General features: G+C 43.3%; 1 protein-coding gene across 1 annotated transcript in view; it reads left to right on the forward strand.

Moving 5' to 3' along the window:
* Nucleotides 1-22,075, forward strand: part of scat (VPS54 subunit of GARP complex scat) — a 205,222-nt gene that overhangs the window by 101,865 nt on the left and 81,282 nt on the right. The window contains exons 14-15 of the mRNA XM_068351075.1: nt 5,200-5,328; nt 10,842-10,980. Of these exons, the coding sequence (XP_068207176.1) occupies nt 5,200-5,328; nt 10,842-10,980 (268 nt within the window). The remainder of the gene's footprint in view (nt 1-5,199; nt 5,329-10,841; nt 10,981-22,075) is intronic.

The raw sequence follows: 22,075 nt of genomic DNA on the forward strand, positions 1-22,075 counted from the left end.
GCTGCCATTCCCACTTCAGAGAGGGAACAAAAAGAGAACACGCCTTTTGGCAGTTACTGACTGTGATGCAGGTTCTCAGTGGGTTTTCCAGGCCAGAGATATCCCCCAGGATGGCAAAGACACAGTCTTAGACCATGTCTTTGGCACTCAGAAGCCCACGAAGTCCAGTGCAGCTTCACCCTGGTCTCAGGGGCTGGAGAGTGCCCCACGAAGTCCAGTGCAACTTCACCTTGGTCTCAGGGGCTGAAGAGTGCCCGGACTAAGATCGCTGCATAGTTCTCCGAGTTCTCCTTCTCCCTTCGTTCGGGCTCCTCCGCCAAGCTCCTCCCACCTCTTCGCGTTCAGCAAAGGAGGTATTATGAGGTCTTGGATAAACCTTGACCAGCTCTTCCACTCCACCATTCTCTGGAGGACCTGACTAAGGGAATCTCCCCAAGAGAGACTCCTCAGGTCGTGTTCTCGGCTACAGATCCTTAATCAAGAGAAGGTCGCAAAGTATGCTAGGCAGGCTACTTCGTGACTAGATCTATAGTTGGGGTCCTTGGAAATCCTGATACGAACTGAGGATTTCTCCAAGGAAAGTACCAGGAAGACTATGGAAACCTTCCTCCTTCCTGGTACCCGGACCATCAAGTTCCTGGCCTACCAAGTATCGAACTTGTGGGCCAACATCATTCTCAAATGTAGGGACTACTATAGGTATCCAAGAAATTCCATCAGCAGGTCCCTAATGCCGATATCTCGAGGCTCAGGAACTCCTCTCTCAAAGATTCCCTGTTTTTTGAGCCTAGGGACATTGAGCAGACTGCAGAGAGGTAGAGGAAGTCCCACCAGGACTCTCTCCTCCATGGGGCCCTGACATTCCGGCCCTATAGACCACCAGCTCCTCCGTAGCCTAACCAGTGCAAAACCTTGATGAATAAGACAGCAGCAAAGAAAGTGGTGTCTAAAAGGCCCTCTCTTACCAAAGACAAGAAATGCTCAAAGTCCTCCAGGGGAGGAATATATCCTAGAGGGCGTGGCCGTGGCCACAAATTCTAGGATAGGCGTTCCCCTGCTTGTCCACCAGTGGGGGGATGCCTACAAAGATGCTAGAACAGGTGGAAACAACTCGGGGCCGATCCTTGAACAGTCTCCTTGATTCGTTCAGGGTATTACATCCCATTCATGTCATCTCTCTCTGCCCTGATCAAGGATCCAGTATCGATAGACTCCTTTGCGATGGGATCAAACAAAGAGGCTAGCCCTTCGGCCAGAAGTCCAGACCATGTTGGTGAAGGACGCTCTCCAAGAGGTCCTTGATGCCTCCCCAAGCTTCTTGAGTCAACTCTTGTGAAAAAGGCATCTGGAGGCTGGTAACCCGTCATTGACCTCTCAGCTGTGACCAAGTTTGTCAAACTGACTTCGTTCAGCATGGAGACGACAGACAGTCAGATAAGCGGTAAGACCACAGGACTTCATGTGCCCACTGGACCTAAAGGACACGTACTTCCAGATCCAAATCCATCCGTCGTCAAGGAAGTACCTAAGATTCAGCCTAGACAACAGGAAATACTAGTTTGGGGTATTGTGCTTCGGTCTTTCCACGTCACCCCAAGTCTTCACCAGTGTTTGCCTAGTGTCATCTTGGTCACACAGGATTGGCATCTGTCTCCTCCGTTATCTGGATTACTGGCTAATCCTAGCAGACTTGGTGTCAACCCTTCTTCAGCACCAAGACAAACTTCTTGAGTCTTTGCCAAGATCTGAGGATCATGGTAAACCTTTAAGTCCACCCTGCTTCCCACTCAAAGACTGGTACATCTAGGTATGATTATAGACACCAATCTCCACAAAGCCTTCCCATCAGACGATAGGATAATGAGGCTAAGAAAAGTCGCAAGACATTTTCTCATACAGGAAGAACTCCTGGCCCAGAAGTAGCTATGTCTCCTCGGACACCTATCATCCTTGGCCCTTCTAGTTCCCAACAGCCGCTTCAGGATTTGATTCTGCTAGTGGCGACTGAAATCAAAGTGAAATCAGGCTTTTGATTCCCCGGACACTGATCCCCATGGGACCAGAGGAATGGACGGACCTTGAATGGTTGGTGGTAGACGAGAATCTGCGAAGGGGCATAGATCTTCTCGTCCTCCACCTGACTTGATGCTGTTTTCAGATGCATCAAAAAAAGGGTGGGGGCCCAAGTGCTGCACCACACAACCTCAGGGCTTTGGTCAGAGTCCGAAAGATACCTCCACATAAGTTCCCTTAGAGATGAAGGCTGTCTTTCTGGCCTTTCAACAGTTCCATCAGTTCCTGGCAGGCCACTCAGTGGTCGTGATGAGCAACAACACCACAGTAGTGGCTTGCATCAACAAGCAAGGAGGTACTTTGTTGCAGCCCCTATCCCATCTGGCAGTAGAGATACTGAGATGGGCCGAGGTCCACTCGATACCACTATCAGCCCGCTACATTGCAGGCAAAAGGAATGTGCTCGCCTACAATCTGAGCAGAGCATCTCAGATGGTGAGTACCGAGTGGTCTTTGGAGCATCTAGTAGCCAACAAAGTCCTGACTTTGTGGGGTTTTCCAATGGTAGATCTCTTTGCAATAGCCCTGAACTTCAGGCTCTTGCTGTACTGCTCTCCAGTTCCAGTCCCCCAAGGCTCTCTGGCAAGATGTATTCCAACAACGCTAGGACAACATTGACGTTTACGCTTTTCCCCTGTTCTATCTGATGAGAAGGGCACTCAACGAGGCTAGAACATCAGTTAACCTCAACCTCGCAATGACCCGGTATCATGTGGAATGGTTCTCAGACCTTCTGCAGCTCCTGATGGAGCCCCCAAGACAACTCCCTCCACTATACGATGTACTCGGACTACCACACATCACCATCTACCACAAAGCCGTAGCTTCGCTACGACTTCACACCTATAGATCATCCAGCATCTCCTCACTCAGAGAGGATTTTCACAACAAGTTGTGAACAGGATGTTTGGATACTTGCAGAAGTCATCAGCAGCAGTTTACCAGGCAAAGTTGAATGTCTTCTGTGGTTGGTGTCTCTCCACTTGATGCCACTATTCCAGCAATAGCAGAGTTCTTTGTGTATTTGGGTAAAGAAATGCGCCTCTCAGTGTTTGGCGGTAAAAGGCTATCGCTCAGCCTTGAGCCTTGCCTTCAAACTGAATGAAATGGACATTTCCTTACCCCTAGGACTTTCCTTACTCATACAGAATTATGAACATACCTGTTCTCAGTCGGAAGTCAGACCTCCCTCATGGAATGTGGTTCGAGTTCTCCGATCTCTAAAGAGACCTCCCTACTAACCATTACGCCAGGCAACAGATTGCCACCTAACCCTGAAGATGGTGTTCCTGCTCATCTTGGCTTCAGCCAAATGAGTCAGCAAACTGCATGGTCTCTCATACGACATTGTCCTTTCAAGGGGATGAGGAGAGGTAACGATCAGCTTTATCCCTGAGTTTATTGCCAAGACTCGGAATCCATGGGTGTTGGATCTTAGATTCAACTCCTGGATAACGAGTCTCCGCTCTGTAACAGACAACCCAGATCATCTCTTACTTTGCCCAGTGAGGAGTTTGAGGCTTTACCTTAAGAGAACAGTAGCAGCCCGCACTCTTCGTCAGCAGAGGGAGGAACAAGAGGAGGATCACCAAAAACACCATTTTTGCATGGGTTTGCAAGCTTATAGACCATGCTCTGAATTCAGATCCTCCTCCATCATGTCGTCCCAGAGCCCACGATGTCAGGGGAATGGCTACGTCCCTGGCCTTCAAGAGAAACTACTCCATGACGCAGGTTCTACAAGCTGGGGTGTGGAAACGCCAAACAACTTTTAGAGCCCATGACCTGCAAGACGTGACCTACTTAGGCTCAATACATTTTCTATCGGCCCTGTGGTGGCTGCACAACAGCTGGTCTAATACATCAAGCTCCTTATTGGACAAGTAGCAGAAGGTTGAGGGCACTGTTACCCGGTTTTAGTCTGCGTGAATTGAAAAGGTATGACTGGCTCTTATTCTTTTTTTCATCCTCCCCTCTCTTGGGGAAAGCAGCAGCCTATGTTATCTATACAAGCTGAGCTCAATCACTGCAGGTAAACCATGCTCCCTTTGGTACCTAGTATTGTGTCAATACTGTTGCGTCCCCGTACCCTGGTGAGGTGATATTGGAAAAGTCTTGGTTACAACAGTTTTTCCTACAAAGACTCAGAATAACTTTTACCTTGACAGTCACACTGCTTATCTCAACACAGCTTGCGTAGGCTGCAGACCTTACGTAGCAAGGTTTAGCGAGGTGTTAGGGGGTCCTTATTTTTGGTACTAACCTACTCGAGGAAAGGAACCCCCGTTTAAAGCCAAAAAGCCAGGTTGGGAGGGACGTCCACCCTCCTATTGGGTGAGTCACCCTTGATAAATAGCGTAGGTTTGTATTCCAGTTATGGAACAAATGACAAATTTGTAGATAATTTGTATTTTTCCTAACGATACAAACCTTTACCTATTTATACAAACTTACCCATCGACACTGTCCACCTTGAAGTCCTACCTCCAAGCAAAGTGAGCTCAGTCACAGGTGTGTAAGTGGGAGGGGCAGCTAGCTACCTCCCATACCCCCGCTAACTAGCGGGATAGGTAGTTAACCCAGTAAGCAAATTGGTTACTCAAATCAGGTGTGTGAGTGAGCGGGGTAGCTGAGCTGTCCCCACCCCCACCCGCTAACTAGCGGGTGTGGTAGTTATCCCTCACTTAAAATTATCGTGGCTAGTTCAGCTTTGCCAAAAACAATACACCCAATATAAGTAGTGTTGTGTTTGTGTGCTAGGAAAAATACAAATTATTACAAATTTGTCATATTGAAATCATGTGCTTTAAAAAGGACTTCTTTTTATTCATAAATCCAGTTTTGTTTGTAAACCATTTCTGCATAAAGTACTTCTAAGTCACTGCTGTGAGTCAGACTAAAAGCTAAATTTCAAGAAATCATGGTATTGCTAATTAGGTGTCAATATTATATCCCCATTTATTAGAATATTCTCAAGTGATTTAGGTAGGGTTTTTAAGATGAAATTTATTTATAAAACATAGAATTCATCTAGTGCAATATGTAGTGTAATAAGTACATGTATTTAAAAATATTTCAAATTAATCTTTGAACAACATTTTAGTCTAATATTCAATTCCTTTGCAGGAGTAACTCTGATGGAGAAGCTATGTTGGGGGAAGTGGCTTGTGGTCGTGCATTAGGAGGGCTGAAAGAGATCTCATGTGCTGCATGTGACTATGCTCATGATCGATGTGCCAAACTTCTACATGCAAGGTATGGGCTAGAGTTTTAATTCAGGAATTGGACCCTTAAAGGGTAATAGGGTACTAGTGTAAGATATTTCATGGGGAAATGCATCAACATCTTTTTATCTTTTCTATTAGGTATTATATTAGTCCTATCGAGTGTGAGAACAGTTGTGAGAAATTAATTAGCAGCTAGAGTGGATATAAATGTGTTGAGGTGGTTTGGTCAAGTAGAGAGGATGGAAAATGGCTGTGTGCTGAAGAAGGCGATGAATGCAAGAGTTGATGGTAGAAGTGTAAGAGGAAGAACAAGGTTTGGGTGGATGGATAAAGTTATAAAGCCCTAGGTGACAGGAGGATAGATGTGAGAGAGGCAAAAGAACATGCTTTAAATGGGAATGAATGTCTAACGATTGTGATGCTTTCTGATAGGCCCTGCTACCACCTTGTAGTGACCGCTTAGTCAGTGGCAGTAGGGGAGTCAGCATATGAAGCTTCATTTGTGGTGGAAACGGGGGAGGGAGGGCTGTGGCATCCTAGCAGTACCAGCCAAACTCGGCTGAGCCCCTGTCAGCTACCTCCCAAAATTGGGAGAAGTGCTGTGGTAGATGGATGAATTATAGTTATTTTTAAAGTATACTGTATTATATATTCTTTACTTGATATGACCACTCGGAGAAAGTATGATAATTGAAATAAGGCATTCTGTAATTCCTTGTTCTGTGCAGAAATAGTGTTTGTCCCTACATTTATGCAAAACCTTTTGTTTTTTATATAAGAAACATGTCTTCAGCAGAGCGAGAATGGCTGTTGAATTCATCAACACGGTAGTTAACTTATTGTGGAAAGAGTGCACGTTGCAACCGGTTTAGGCTAAACCTCCTGTAGATGCACAATGTCTTTTTATCTTATAGTAGGCATTGTTGTTTGTAATCATCCCCATTTGCTGAGTGTAGGTCATTGCCTCTTGTGCAGTGGCAGGCATATGCCTTGAAAGGGAGGAAGAGAGCTAAGCTTTCTCCAGGGTAAGACACGGAAGAATTCTTCTGTCTCCTCCGTTCTCTCTTTGTGTGTGACTCCTACTACCTCATCTTGGCATAACCCTTGGCTTGGTCCCTGGGAGCATGCATCAGGAACAAAGAGCCCTCGGAGATACATTGGTGGGTTTTTCAGGTTCTGGTGGCGTGTAGAATTTCCCCAGTGATCATCACACCCAATCAGAAATTGGAGGTGGTTCTGTGCTGTGCAGACTGCCAACTACAAGTTTAACCTATGGAAGGCTTGCGTATTCCTAGGTTTTCCATGCAGGCCCACTCTTGATGGTTGAGGGAACTAGTAGCTATGGCTGCCTCTCTTCAAGTGTCCCTAGTGGCAGTGTCTGCCTTGGTGTATCCCTAGTGGCAGTGTCTGCCTTGGTGATGCCAGAGGAGAAAGGCATGGTGGGTGTATCCCCAGTGTCAGTGATCCCAGTGATGTCCCCAATGGTGTTCCCTCCAAAGTCCAAAAAAACTGTTAAGGCTTTTTCTGTGACACCAGTGCCAGTGCCAGTAAGAAAAGCTCTGGCATTTGTGGGTTCCATGCTTAAAGTTGTACATAAGTTTAGTCAAGAGTTGAAAGTGCGTATTTCCCTAGTACCGAGTGTCACCCTTTAAATCATACCTGACCTGGTCATTCTTGTGTGTATCACCCATACCCTTTGCTCATCACCCCAACTTTTGTGCCTGTGGTTCCAAGGCTTGTAACTCCCACTCCCGCTGTGCATATGACCCTTGCCACTTTTAGTGTGCCTACCCCCTTCCCCAGTGTTGTTGTTCCTGTTGGAGCAACCCATATGTTTTCTCCTCTTGGGCGAGTGTCATCATCGATCGGGTACAAGGAAGGCTTCCAGGCACTTAACTAGATCCCGATTGGGACTGCCCACAACTTGTTCCTGAAAGGAGCCTGTACATATACAGCCTTTTTGAACCACCCAACCTGGTCCTTCCAGGAAGGAGGGTGGGGAAAGAACTGAGGAAGAGAGAGATGCTGATGCCAGTGTTCCCCCTCTCCTGCTGTTGAGAATGCTTATTGTGTATTGCTGAAACTGGCAGACACGCGGGACCAAACCTTGGGTAGTGAGTGTCCTTCGAGACTCTTACTTACTACCCTTTCAGGGCTGTTGGCCTCCTTATTTCACTTACCAATAGAGTTCTCGTCTGATCTTCCAACGTTGCCAAAAGCGGACAGGGGTAGAATTGGTGTTTGAAAAGAATGTGCTTCAAGACTAGCCTCCTGGCTTCTGCAGTCTGCTCTTCTTGGTGGTAAAGTCAACTGGGAGCTGGAGGCTGGTTATCAGTGTTTCTCCACTGATCAAGTTTGTGTTAAATTAAGTTCCGTAGGGAGACTACATTCTGTGCTCGAGTTCAATCAGAGCAATAATGACACAAAATTCATACAGTACAAGACATAATAAAGCAAGCTTAAACAGGTTTATATTATCTCTGGGGGGGAGAGCGAGAGTTAAAAAAAAAAGCAATACTGATACAGTGTATGAGTATGTATGAAAACGTGGGGTATATTGCTCCCCACCCTAAAAAGACATACATATGAAGTAGGGCACCCTGCTTTTCAGAGGCACTCTATACTGTTTGCTGGTCATCTTGCGGGAGATAGGTTTTAGGCAATCAATGGAGACCTAGTCTTCTTTTACATTTATTAGAATTATTATTATTTAATTATCATTAATAAGGTAGCCGAGGCCTTCGAAGAGGGCCTGTAAGTCGTCGGTCTCATCGGTGGAGGATCCTTCCTGCTCTTCTAAGGATGAGGTGCTGAGGAACCTCAGGAGGCGAAAAGGCAAGTCCCTCCGGAAGTTATCGCGTTCCCGCTCCCCCTCGGGGTCGCGCCACGAAAGTCGGCGCCCAAGATCCCCCAAGAACAACGAATGGGTGGTGGTTCACCGAAACAGACTTCTGGAACTAGCTGTGGCACCGGGCCCCTCAGGTTGGCGTCTGAGAACGGCCTCCCCGGATAGATACTCCTCCGGCAGCAGCGGCACCCGGCAGAGGGATTCTTCATGGCAGGTAACAGTTGACAGGCATAAGACCGCGAAGGTTCTGACTCCATCCGCCCAGCGGAGAGAGTCGCCCCTTCGGTCTGGCAGCCGAGTCCTGACCTCCAAGGGCCACCTAGCTCGGCACGAACGCAGCCCTCGGCCTTCCTCAACCAGCAGGCCCGTAGATTCGAGGACCTCCAGGAGAGACGTTAGGCCCAGGATGGAGGTCCCCGTTCCATGGAGATGCCCGTCCTACGTCGGGAGCCCCCGCGGGAGCGTCGGTCCAGGACTCCCCCACGTGCGAGGTCCTCCGTCGGGGTACCCTCGTTACTTGCACCAGCACCCCCGTCGGAGGAGCTCGACGACGATTGAGAGGGGTCAGCAGCGGAGGTATCGGTCTATCGGAGGGTGATAGGCCTCATCAGAAGTCACCACAGGCTGGACATACCGTAACCCTTCTCCAAAGATGCTTGGCGTTCCAGCCTAAATAGAATAGTGGACGCCCCAGTCTAACAGCGCCCCTCCTTGTGTCAGAACAAATGACAAATTTGGAAGTAATTTGTATTTTCCTAATGTACAAACCTTTATCTATTCAATCAAACTATCCCTCCATAACCTGTCCCCCCAGAAGTCCTGCCTGCAATCAAAAGTGAGATATTACTGCTGTGAGTGAGTGAGTGAGTGAGTACCATGATACCCCCTCTACCCTCCTGCTAACTAGTGGTTGGGTGGTTGCCACCTCGCATTGAGGTCTTAATGGCTAGTCTTCTAGCTCCGCTGAAAGATATTCCCTATTGAATAGCCAAAGGTTTTTACGTTAGCAAAAATAAAAATTACTTCCAAATTTGTCATTGTCAATAATTACTCAAAATTTATGAATATCCCCCTTCCCCTTTCAGGGAATGTTTGTTTATTTGATAATCTTTTATGGTTGGTAGAAAACATTATGGAGTATCCAGGAAGATTGTTTATATGACTTATTTTATTTTATGGTTATTTACTGATGTGTTAATTGTTGAATTACCTTGTAAATACCATCACTTCTTCATTAAAACGAGTTGTATTGTAAATGATGTTGCGTAATTTGAAATTCCTGTACATTGAGCTAAGGATGTTCACAAGTTACAATGGTAGAGTAAATATAGTTGTATTACAAAGATGAAAAAATTTTTGCTTTCTTTTTACTCTGTTAAAAATTATAACATTTGGTACAATTATCAGAAGTAGAAAATATGAGAATTAATTGAAATAGGTTAAGTAAAAGTTTGCATATTTATCATATTGAGAGGTATTTGTATATGAAGAATGTGCTTCATACACTGCCAAATTATGCAAAGCTATTGCTTTCCTCTATTATTTTTCATAATTTAAAACAATTCACCACATGGGAAACAAGTGGAAATTATAAAAAAACTAGAATTATAGAAAAAAAAACTATTTTGGTTCAATAACGCCAGCATGTACAGTACAGTAATAATAGATATTGTATACTCCTCTAAATTAGGATGAGTAGAGTAAAAAATAGTTCTCATTAAAGGAAATAGGAATGTCCCACAAATTGCTTTTTTTTATTCTGCTACTGCATAAATTTATAAAACAGTAACAAATATTTTCTTTTTAATCACAATCCTGTACTGTATCCATATAATGTAACACCAATAATCAAAATAAGAAAAATAGATAAATAGAACAATGTAATATTTTCTCTATTGTTAGTGTACTCATTCATGTTACTAATATTTTCCCTTCATTTCATCACATCATTCTATGTAAATATGTTGACTTCTGTGCAGTTAATGAAATACTAACATAATCACTTGCTTTAAATTTCTCTCCAACATTTAAGATTGTTTGTAATGTGCTTTTACTTATACCTAAAGCTGTTTTAAAGTACACTTCAGTTAAACAAGTCTGTGATGCTTCAACACTTGAGGTTTGTTTTCTAGAAATTATTTTCTTGATAACTTAGCAGCATTGCTCTCAATACCACTAATAACTGATTACTTACCCAGTAAGTTTAACAAAATTAATCTAAAAAAAATAAGGACACTTCTAAGGAAATCCACAAATATAAATCACAATGTTTCAAACAACATAGTGGGTACAACATATAAATTTACAATACCATCACAATTTAGCTGATTGGCTACTAGTGCTCCATGCAGCCATATCTAAAACTTAGCTACCTTGTATTGTTTTGAATTTATCATTGAACAAAATCTTTACTTTTCAATGAAAGTATGCATTGTTTTTCTTGTATAACTGTACTTCAGTAAATAGTCAAGTTTCAGTAAAAAGATTTCCATGACTTAACATCCCTATGCTAATACGTGCTATCAAGAATAGCTGAAAACAATCTGTTTAAATAAGACATTTGTAACTATGCTCTTAATTATAAAAGCATTCAAGAAGTATTATATTCTGCTTCCAAATTTATTTTTGAAATAATCTGGTGCTAAAGTGCAGCTATAAAGTTCTAATGAAGTTCTATTTTGCTTTATTTTCAGATCTAGAGAACATGGTTTAGATAAAATGACTGCCAATGAATTTTTGACCTTGTCTCGGATTATAGAAGATTTTGTGGCAGATACAGAAAGTGTATGTGGCCGCAAAAGTACCTCATTTAGAATGGGTCTTCAAGGACAAGTATGTTCTCGGAATACTGTAGTTAAAGAAGTTTTGAAATAATTTTATCTAATTCAAATCTTTTAATATTAGTAACTTGGTCACTGTACCTGTATCTTGATTTATATGTGGGTGATAAATATTTAATTTCCATTAAACTACCTGAAATTCCATTGTTATTCCAAGAAAAAAAAAGCTTGTCTAGGGTAAGGAAAATATTTGCCATGCTTATGCAAGACCCTTTGTTCTCACCTGGAAGAAGCACCAGTTAAATTAAAAAGCAAGTACACAGTTTACTCTTCAGACCACCACTATTTGGAGTCAACATTCTTTTTTAAACTTTATGGTGTGCTTTGGTTTGTAATTGCTGTTAGACACTGCTAGATCCTGTTACTGTACTTTTCAAGAGCCATTGGTATATTGGAAAGAAATGAAACTGAAAATTTTCATTTTATAAGGATTAACCTCAACATAACAAACTTCTGGAGACGAACGGAATATGAAAGTCAGAGAAGTATAGAAATAAATTTTATTATTGAAATTCTGTTTCTCTCTGAACTCGCTGTTTTCACATTTTGGCATAAGATGGAGGGGTTTTGCAGGCTTATGGCATCTTCTAGCAAAACATTTGATTCAGTTATCAAACCGAACAGATCATCTTAGACAACCTCATGGCTTTTAATACACTGAAATCCCCCCATGCTACAGCTAACCGCAGGGAAACTCTCTGCTATATTCTCAAAGGTAAAGGGTTTTCAAAATATTCTAGACTACCCATAATAACTGTCAGGAGGTAACATACAAACTGGAATTGAAAAGATACTACACCCCTCAATGTGGCAATTTCTTACAAAATAGCAAATACATGGAATGGACTTCTTGCGGATGTAGTAAACATTAACACGGTAAACGAGTTCAAGAATAAGTTAGACAAGATTATGCAAACACTCTAATTGCTTAAACTAAATCGTTTTACCAAAGAGCAAATGGAGTCTCAGCAGATGGACTAAAAATAAAAAGTCTTTGAGACATCCAAAATCCTTGTAAGTACTAATAGATTGTATCAACATCAGTGGCAATTTATTATTTCTATAAAACTTACCAGTGGTTCAGCTGGCATCTTCCTAGAAGCTTGTTTGTATTATCATCTATTGTTAAGAAAAATTAAAGTTCCCTTCTCCTTCCTTCCAATTGCTTCATCCCCCAAGGATACAGTGGTACCTTGGTTTGCAAGTTTAACTTGTTCCAGGAGTGAGCTCTTAACTTAGAATGTTCATAAGCAAGTTTTCCCCATAAGGAATAAAGTAAATTCACTGTATGTGTTCCACAAGTCCATAAATACACATATACTGCGTACTGTATAGTATTCATTTTTAAAGTTTTTAATAGAATTCAGTGAACAAATTATAACCCTTAACATCAGAAATAAATGAAAATTAATACATACATACATATACCCAGGCACTTCCCCCAATTTTGGGGGGTAGCCGACACCAACAATGAAACAAAACAAAAAAGGGGACCTCTACTCTCTACGTTCCTTCAGCCTAACCAGGGACTCAACTGAGTTCAGCTGGTACTGCTAGGGTGCCACAGCCCAACCTCCCACATTTCCACCACAGATGAAGTAGGTTGGCCAGGGCACCAGCCACCCGTTGAGATACTACCGCTAGAGAGTTATGGGGTCTTTTGACTGGCCAGACAGTACTACATTGGATCCTCCTCTCTGGTTACGGTTCATTTTCCCTTTGCCTACATACACACTGAATAGTCTGGCATATTCTTTACATATTCTCCTCTATCCTCATACACCTGACAACACAGATTACCAAACAATTCTTCATCACCCAAGGGGTTACTGCACTGTACTTGTTCAGTGCCACTTTCCTCTTGGTAAGGGTAGAAGAGACTCTTTAGCTATGGTAAGCAGCTCTTCTAGGAGAAGGACACTCCAAAATCAAACCACTGTTCTCTAGTCTTGGGTAGTGCCATAGCCTCTGTACCATGGCCTTTCACTGTCTTGGGTTAGAGTTCTCTTGCTTGAGGGTACACTCGAGCACACTCTCCTATCTTATTTCTCTTCCTCTTGTTTTGTTAAAGTTTTTATAGTTTATATTGGAGATATTTATTGTTGTTACTCTTCTTAGAATATTTTATTTTCCTTTTTTCCTTTCCGCACTGAGCTATTTTCCCTGTTGGAGCCCCTGGGCTTATAGCATACTGCTTTTCCAACTAGGGTTGTAGCTTAGTAAGTAATAATAATAATAATAATAATCCCCTACTGCTGCTACCTCCGCGGTCATCTAAGGCACCGGAGGAAGCAGCAGGGCCTACTGGAACTGTGTCATAATCGCTCTCCATTCATTCCTATTTCTAGCACGCTCTCTTGCCTCTCTCACATCTATCCTCCTATCACCCAGAGCTTTCTTCACACCATCCATCCACCCAAACCTTGGCCTTCCTCTTGTACTTCTCCCATCAACTCTTGCATTCATCACCTTCTTTAGCAGACAACCATTTTCCATTCTCTCAACATGGCCAAACCACCTCAACACATTCATATCCACTCTAGCCGCCAACTCATTTCTTACACCCGTTCTCTCCCTCACCACTTCGTTCCTAACCCTATCTACTCGAGATACACCAGCCATACTCCTTAGACACTTCATCTCAAACACATTCAATTTCTGTCTCTCCGTCACTTTCATTCCCCACAACTCCGATCCATACATCACAGTTGGTACAATCACTTTCTCATATAGAACTCTCTTTACATTCATGCCCAACCCTCTATTTTTTTACTACTCCCTTAACTGCCCCCAACACTTTGCAACCTTCATTGACTCTCTGACGTACATCTGCTTCCACTCCACCATTTGCTGCAACAACAGACCCCAAGTACTTAAACTGATCCACCTCCTCAAGTAACTCTCCATTCAACATGACATTCAACCTTGCACCACCTTCCCTTCTCGTACATCTCATAACCTTACTCTTACCCACATTAACTCTCAACTTCCTTCTCTCACACACCCTTCCAAATTCTGTCATTAGTCGGTCAAGCTTCTCTTCTGTGTCTGCAACCAGTACAGTATCATCTGCAAACAACAACTGATTTACCTCCCATTCATGGTCATTCTCGCCTACCAGTTTTAATCCTCGTCCAAGCACTCGAGCATTCACCTCTCTCACCACTCCATCAACATAATTCACTATAATTAATTTTTAAATATTTAACTTAGCCGGTGAATATATAATAGCTGAGCCTCCGGCGGCTCGACAGAAAAACACAAAAACTCGCGAGCGATCGCTATGAAGGTTGCGGGTGTGCCCACTAGCGCCAAATATCGGCCAGATACCGCATATACATGTAAACAGACCCAATTCTTCTCTGTCGGTCTGAACGACAAAACGTACCATTACTCGCTGTTAACCTGGAGTTTTTCAACAGTCTTGGTGAAGTACTTCCTTTTGGTTTGAGCTTTCGCAGTGCAGGTGTTTTATCTTCAACTTAAATCTTGAACTCTTTTTTGGATAGATTTAATTGTTGATGACTTTGGATTGTTTTTTGGACTTTCTTTGACTTTTAAAAATGGCCGACCCTTCCCTTAGTACGGAAGTGTGTTTTAGGCTTTTAGCAATTATCTTATCACGTTATAAATTGTTGTTGTTAATTATAGATTTTCCTCTATATATTTTATATCTCAACCGCCTTTATTAGGCCTCTTCGATTAGCTTTCCATTTATAATAAACATCAAGATAAATTTTAATGATTTGTTTATATGCGACCTTACCTATTCCTCCCCTAATCCGAGAGTAGGCGGTCCTAACTTGGAAACCGAAGTTAAACAACGTTGAGCCCTTTCAATCGTAAATAACTTTTACAGAGCAAATGATTTAAAACTTAGACTTCGTACTGTTTCAAAGATGAACTAACGTTTGGTTTATTTATGCTACGCAGTTTGCGCTCTATCGTTACGATAGAGAGAGAGAGAATCACGGTTTCACTTTGCAGAAAGAGTAAATCGATTCTGACGTTTTGTTCATTCTTCTTTCAAACGTAAATGTTTTAAATACTAATTTAAAGGAACTTGTTAATTTTCAATTTCTTAGTCCTTTCAGTTTTTTCCTTTGGTCAAATAACCTGTTTATTGACGAAAGGTGAGTGGGCTTTTCTCTTCGGTGTGAAATCAAGAGAAAGAGAGAGAGAGAGAGAGAGACGGAGAGAGAGAGAGGAAGAGAGAACGTTCCGATCTTTATTCTCGTCCCAAGCGAGTAACGTTGTTCTCGAGTCAGTTTTTTACTCTCGTCCCAAGTCTCTGTACGGGGAGAAAGGATAAAACGTTTTTAGTTTTTATTGTCGTCCCAAGGCACTGTACGGTGAGAGATTGAAAACGTAGTTTTGAATGAACTAGTGTTTAGTCTCCTCCCCAGTCACTGATCTTTTTATCTTAATATATGTTTACTGTTTTTTGCTTGTATTAATGTGCTTACATTATACGACTTATTTCGCAATTATAACCTTTTGATGTAAGGTAGAATTGCGTGCTTCAGGTAGAAATCAGTTTTATTCATGCCTAATGTGAATTGTTGAAAAATTCGATTTCAGTGAAGTAAGTGCAAAACAGAAAATCGTAGTGATAAAGTGATAATTGCGCAAAGTGTTATCAGTGTTGCGACCGAGGGTTCGTCTGTTCGTGCCTGTCGTTCGCCTAGTCCGGGACCTCTTGCAAGCTCCCAAGCCCAGGGGAGAAGTAATGTCGTACGACTTATGGGTTCGAGAGGCCTTGATCAGCGAACAGACGTTCCTTCTATGGTTTCAGGCGTGTCTCATCAAGACCGCCCCTACCATAAGACGAGCGAGACGATTTTCTCCTCGTCATCCGAAGGCTTTTCGCGTAAGAAACCGTGGAGCAAGGTTTCGAGGCCCTTTAAGCGAAAGTCAGTCCCTTTAGGACAGGTCCAGCGTCCTGGTTATAGCCATTGGGACTGCTCTGACCCTATGCAGTCATCGGAAGACTGCTCGCCGCCTAAACAAAAGCGTAATACAGGCTCCGAGAGTCTTTTAGTAGGCAAGGTTTTGCAGTCACAGACGTTACCCTAGTCCCTTACCGCACCCATTCCCGTTGATCCTAAATGGGTTGTACTGCAAGACATGCAGAATAAGCTTGCCTCTCTTATGGAGGACTATTCTGCTGAGCAGGTTCACGATGATCCTCGCCGCTTAGCTGATCGAGATCCTGGCCGTCAGCCGCCCAAACGAGCCTTTGCTCGTCCTGTGACATTGACGTTACAAAGTCACGTCAATCATGTTTTGTAGAGCCTCACTCGATGCAGTCCCGTGTTGACTCTCAGCCGCTTGTGGACGTTCAGCCGCTGCCGCTTGCTCTTGTTGACGTTCAGGACGTTCGCCAACCAGCATAGTTGACTTGTTTTGATGTTGAGCGTCAAGCACCGCATTCAAGAGTTGTTTTGACTGCTCAGTCTAGGCATTCAAGGCAGTCTCGAGTTGACGTAGAGCGTCCTCCCGCACCTGTTGTTGTTGCTGGTCAGTCCTTTAAGCAGTTACATGACATAGCGTCCTTGACTGCTACTGTTGCTCCTTTGCGTGTGGACTCTGCTTGTCAAGCATTGCCACCACGGCAGGTCTCTCCCTTGCTTGAGACTCGGCAATTGTCGGACAAGGTTCCTTCAGATGAGGAAGTTGCTGATCCCCCTCCTACTGATATTCCCTTGAGTACTCTGTCAGACGGAGAGGAGCCTAAAGCTGCTCAGCCCTCTATGGACTTTAAATAAATCATGCTGATTTTTATGGATCTTTGTCCGGATCTTTTTGTAACTGCTGCTCCTCGTTCGCCTAAACGTCAGAGTTTACACTAGGCCTAGCTACTTCGAAGCCGTTGTTTTCTAAGCTAGTGCTCTCTCGCTCTTCTATGAGAGCTTTACGTTTGTTAGGCGATTGGTTAATCACCAGGAGGAGTTTGGGGGAGACAGCCTTTGCTTTCCCTACTTTTAAGCTGGCTTGTAGAGCGAGAGTCTGGTATGACACGGGAGAAGTTCTCGGCTTGGGAGTTCCTGCCTCTGCCCAGATAGACTTCTCAAACCTCATAGACTCTCCCTGGCGCCTGACCATGAGACGTTCCAAGATTTTATGGTCGGCTTCAGAGCTAGACCATCTCCTGTTAGGAGTTTTTTCGAGCGTTTGAAGTTTTGCTGTACAATTATGTCATGCATAAACAAGGCTATCAGGGATGGCTCCAATATTCTGACAGCCACGTTCTCTGCAGGAACAAGTCTATCAGGGATGGCTCCAATGATCTGGCAGCCACGTTCACTGCAGGAGTACGCAAGAGGCAAGTGCGCTCAAGGTGTTCATTGTCAAGACAAACTTCATGATGAAGTCTACAAGGCTGTCTTGACAGCATTAATGGAAGGCGACTGGATGGTCTCTCTCGACCTTCAGGATGGTCTCTCTCGACCTTCAGGATGCATACTTCCACATTCCTATACACCCGGATTCCCAACCGTTTCTGAGGTTTGTTTACAGGAATGTGGGGTTCCAGTTTCGAGCCCTGTGCTTTGGCCTCAGTCCTGCTCCTCTCGTGTTTACGAGGCTTATGAGGAATGTGGCAAAACTCCTCCATCTATCGGGAATCCGAGCCTCCCTGTACTTGGACGACTGGCTTCTCAGAGCATCGTCCAGTCTTCGCTGTCTGCAGGATCTACATTGGACGTTGAGTCTGGCCAGGGAGTTGGGACTTTTGGTCAACCTAGAAAAGTCCCAACTGATCCCATCCCAGATTATTCTATATTTGGGGATGGAGATTAGCAGTCCAGTTTTTTCGGGCTTTTCCGTCTGCCACCTGAATAGAACAAGCCCTGCTCAAAGTCCAACTAATGCTGAAAAGAGAACGTTTGTTCAGTCAGGAGTTGGAACAGTCTCGTAGGGACTCTCTCATCCCTGGAGCAGTTTGTCTCGCTAGGGAGACTACACCTTCGGCCTCTCCAGTTCCATCTAGCCTCTCTCTGGAACAAGGACAAGACGTAAGAGACGGTATCATTCCCAGTCTCCGAACCAGTAAAGGCATGCCTGAAATGGTGGGACAGCAATATCAGTCTGAGAGAGGGACTATCCCTAGCAGTCAAGAACCCAAACCACGTGTTGTTCTCAGACGTGTCGGATTTGGGTTGGGGTGCGACCCTGGACGGTCGGGAATGCTCGGGTCTGTGGACCTCAAGTCAGAAGAGCATGCAAATCAACGGCAAGGAGCTATTAGCAGTCCACTTGGCCTTGATGAAATTCGAAAGCTTTCTTCGAAACTAAGTGGTAGAGGTCAACTCAGCCAACACCACAGCTTTGGCGTACATCTCCAAGCAAGTAGGCACACACTCCCTCACGCTGTACGAGATCGCAAGGGACCTTCTCATATGGTCAAGAAATCGAGGCATCTCCCTGTTGACGAGATTCATCCAGGGGGACTTGAACGTCTTGGCAGACTGTCTCAGTCGGAGGGGTCAGGTGATACCCACGGAATGGACCCTCCACAAGGATGTGGGCAAGAGTCTTTGGGCTACTTGGGGTCAACCCACCATAGACCTCTTTGCCACCTCGTTGACCAAAAGGTTACCAATCTATTGCTCACCAGTCCTAGATACAGAAGCAATCCACATAGACGCGTTTCTACTGGATTGGTCTCATCTGGACTTATATGCATTCCCACCATTCAAGATAGTCAACAAGGTTCTGCAGAAGTTCGCCTCTCACGAAGGGACAAGGTTGACGTTGGTTGCTACCCTCTGGCCCGCGAGAGAGTGGTTCACCGGGGTACTTCAATGGCTGGTAGACATTCCAAGAAGTCTTCCTCTAAGGGTAGATCTCTTACGTCAGCCCCACGTAAAGATTGTTCATCAAAGCCTCCCCGCGCTTCGTCTGACTGCCTTCAGACTATCGAGAGACTCTCAAGAGCTCGAGGCTTTTCGAAGGAGGCAGCCAGTGCGATTGCGAGAGCTAGGAGAGCTTCTACCATCAGAGTATACCAGTCGAAGTGGGAAGTCTTTCGAGACTGGTGCAAGCCAGCATCTGTGTCCTCTTCCAGTACCTCTGTAGCCCAAATCGGAGATTTTCTTTTACATCTGAGAAATGTTCGCTCCCTCTCAGCTCCCACGATTAAGGGCTACAGGAGCATGTTGGCTTCGGTCTTTCGTCATAGAGGCTTAGATCTTTCCAACAATAAAGATCTCCAAGATCTCCTTAAGTCTTTCGAGACCTCTAAGGAACGTCGTTTGGCAACTCCTGGATGGAACTTAGACGTGGTCCTAAGGTTCCTCATGTCAGACAGGTTTGAGCCATTACATTCAGCCTCCCTGAAGGATCTCACCCTCAAGACGCTTTTCCTAGTGTGCTTGGCTTCGGCTAAAAGTGAAATTCATGCCTTCAGTAAGAACATCGGCTTTTCTACAGAAAAAGCCACATGTTCACTTCAACTTGGTTTCCTGGCCAAAAATGATCTGCCTTCTCGTCCTTGGCCTAAGTCTTTTGATATACCTTGCCTGTCAGAGATCGTAGGCAACGAACTTGAAAGAGTGCTGTGTCCAGTTAGAGCTCTTAAGTTCTACTTAGCTCTTACTAAGTCCTTACGAGGTGGATCTGAGGCATTATGGTGCTCAGTTAAGAAACCATCATTGCCTATGTCAAAGAATGCTTTGTCATATTTTATCAGATTTTTAATACGAGAGGCTCATTCTCACTTGAATGAAAAAGACCGATGCTTGCTTAAGGTTAAGACGCACGAAGTAAGAGCTATAGCAAATTCCGTGGCCTTTAAGCAAAATAAATCTCTGCAAAGTATTATGGACGCGACCGTTTGGAGAAGCAAGTCGGTATTCGTGTCATTTTACTTAAAAGATGTCCAGACTCTTTACAAGGACTGCTACACACTGGGTCCATTCGTTACAGCGAATGCAGTAGTGGGTAAGGGTTCTACCACTACATTCCCTTAATTCCAATATCCTTTTAATCTGCTCTTGAAATGTTTTTTAATTGGGTTGTACGGAAGGCTAAGAAGCCTTTCGCATCCTTTTTTGATTTGGCGGGTGGTCAAAAGTCATTTCTTGAGAGCGCCCAGATTAGGGGTTTGATGAGGTCCTGTTGTATGGGTTGCAGCCCTTGATACTTCAGCTCCTGGGAGTCTTTCAGCATCCTAAGAGGATCGCTGGGCTTCGTGAGGAAGACAGACTAATATGGCAGAGTAATCGTCTAAGTCAACTTCCTTACCAGGTACCTATATATATTTGGGTTTTGTTATGATATAACTGTCAAAAACTCTAAGCATATACGCTGTAAACTTAATTAACTCTGGTCTCTACCCACCACCATGGGTGTGAATCAGCTATTATATATTCACCGGCTAAGTTAAATATTTAAAAATGATATTTCAATTATAAAATAAATTTTTGAATATACTTACCCGGTGAATATATAAATTAAAGGCCCCCCCTTCCTCCCCGATAGAGACCCAGCGGGATGAGAAGAATTGGGTCTGTTTACATGTATATGCGGTATCTGGCCGATAGTTGGCGCTAGTGGGCACACCTGCAACCTTCATAGCGATCGCTCGCGAGTTTTTGTGTTTTTCTGTCGAGCCGCCGGAGGCTCAGCTATTATATATTCACCGGGTAAGTATATTAAAAAATTTATTTTATAATTAAAATATCATGATTCACTATAAAAAAATATTTTTAAAATAACCTTGCACTTTACCTTTGACGTTTGTGGGAAGACATCGTGAGTTCTCTCTCTTGAACAATGTTCATTACTGTATCTCTTAACGGAATCACTTCATTTGCTCTATATGGACACTTGGTCATCCTCTTTTTTTACACTCTTACATTCAATTATGATAAGGAACCTAGTCAGAGACAACTGCCTTTTTTTCCCTTTAAAATGGCATAAGAATGGGGTAAAATTCACATGAACACTGTATGTGTGATATATGGGCATCACATGACTGATTTCGTGCTAGTCTCGTTAGTACAGTACTGTACTTGTCTACAAAAAAATGCTAAGAGGGAAATTTTTGCTCACAAACTGATACAATGTTTGTAAACCTATTTGAATTTTATGCTTGTAGACTGATATAATGCTTGTATTCCGAGTTATCCATAAACTAAGGTACAGTACTGTACTACTGTATTGTATCGTACGTTATATGTCGACCAACGATGCATGGGTACTGTACTCTTTTAATATATTCATATTGCTCATATTATTAACGTGTATCTGTTTTCCAACCAATTTCCCATTTTTTTCTAGTGATAGTTAGCTCTAGTGTATTCAAGCCTGTCTTCAACTACTGTAGTTTTGAGATGTATTTGTGTTCTAAATTTTAGAAAGGTTGTTGTTAGAGGAAAGAGATCCCAATTCTTTTTGCGTTTATGGAAAATGAGGACAATTTGTGTTGAAATGGAGATTTTCAGAATGTTCTAATTTATTAGCTTATCATATGGAAGAATGTCAGGATTATGTCTAAAGAGGTCCAGGATAGGACTAAATGTAAAAGAGATGATTCCGAAATAGTGGAGATGATTCCAAAATAGTGGAGATTCCAGAGAAGGCTAGGCCAGTGGTTTTAGGTATCAATGTGGAAGTTAGTGTTCAGGCTAATAGTGAAGTTTTATTGGTTCGTAGTGAGGTTGATGATCTTTAATCTTAACTTTCAGTACTTATAAAAAATTTTGTTTAGTTTATGCAGTCTGAGAAGGCTAATGCTCCTTTTAACAGTGGTGTTGTTCTTAGCCTTATCTTTACAGATTCAGAGTGTAAGCTAGCTTCTCATAATGTTTGGTCTAGTGGTTCTTGTGTACCATCTGGTAATGGTTTTGATGGTATGCAGCGCATTACAGGTACTTTCCCATTCATGATGGATTAGGGGGTTACAATCTTGTTGGTAAGCAAATTCCTCAAACAATCAACCCTTATAGTTGACATCTTAAACATAAATTTTCCTAATTGCATAATGTTGGCAGAATTGCAAGTTGACCAGGTCTAAAAATCCTTGACTAAATTAAAGTATATCATCTGCATTTGTATGGTTCATTGAGAAAAGATTTTTTGAC

This window comes from Palaemon carinicauda, chromosome 27, assembly GCF_036898095.1.
Source record: "Palaemon carinicauda isolate YSFRI2023 chromosome 27, ASM3689809v2, whole genome shotgun sequence".
Classification (NCBI taxonomy): domain Eukaryota; kingdom Metazoa; phylum Arthropoda; class Malacostraca; order Decapoda; family Palaemonidae; genus Palaemon; species Palaemon carinicauda.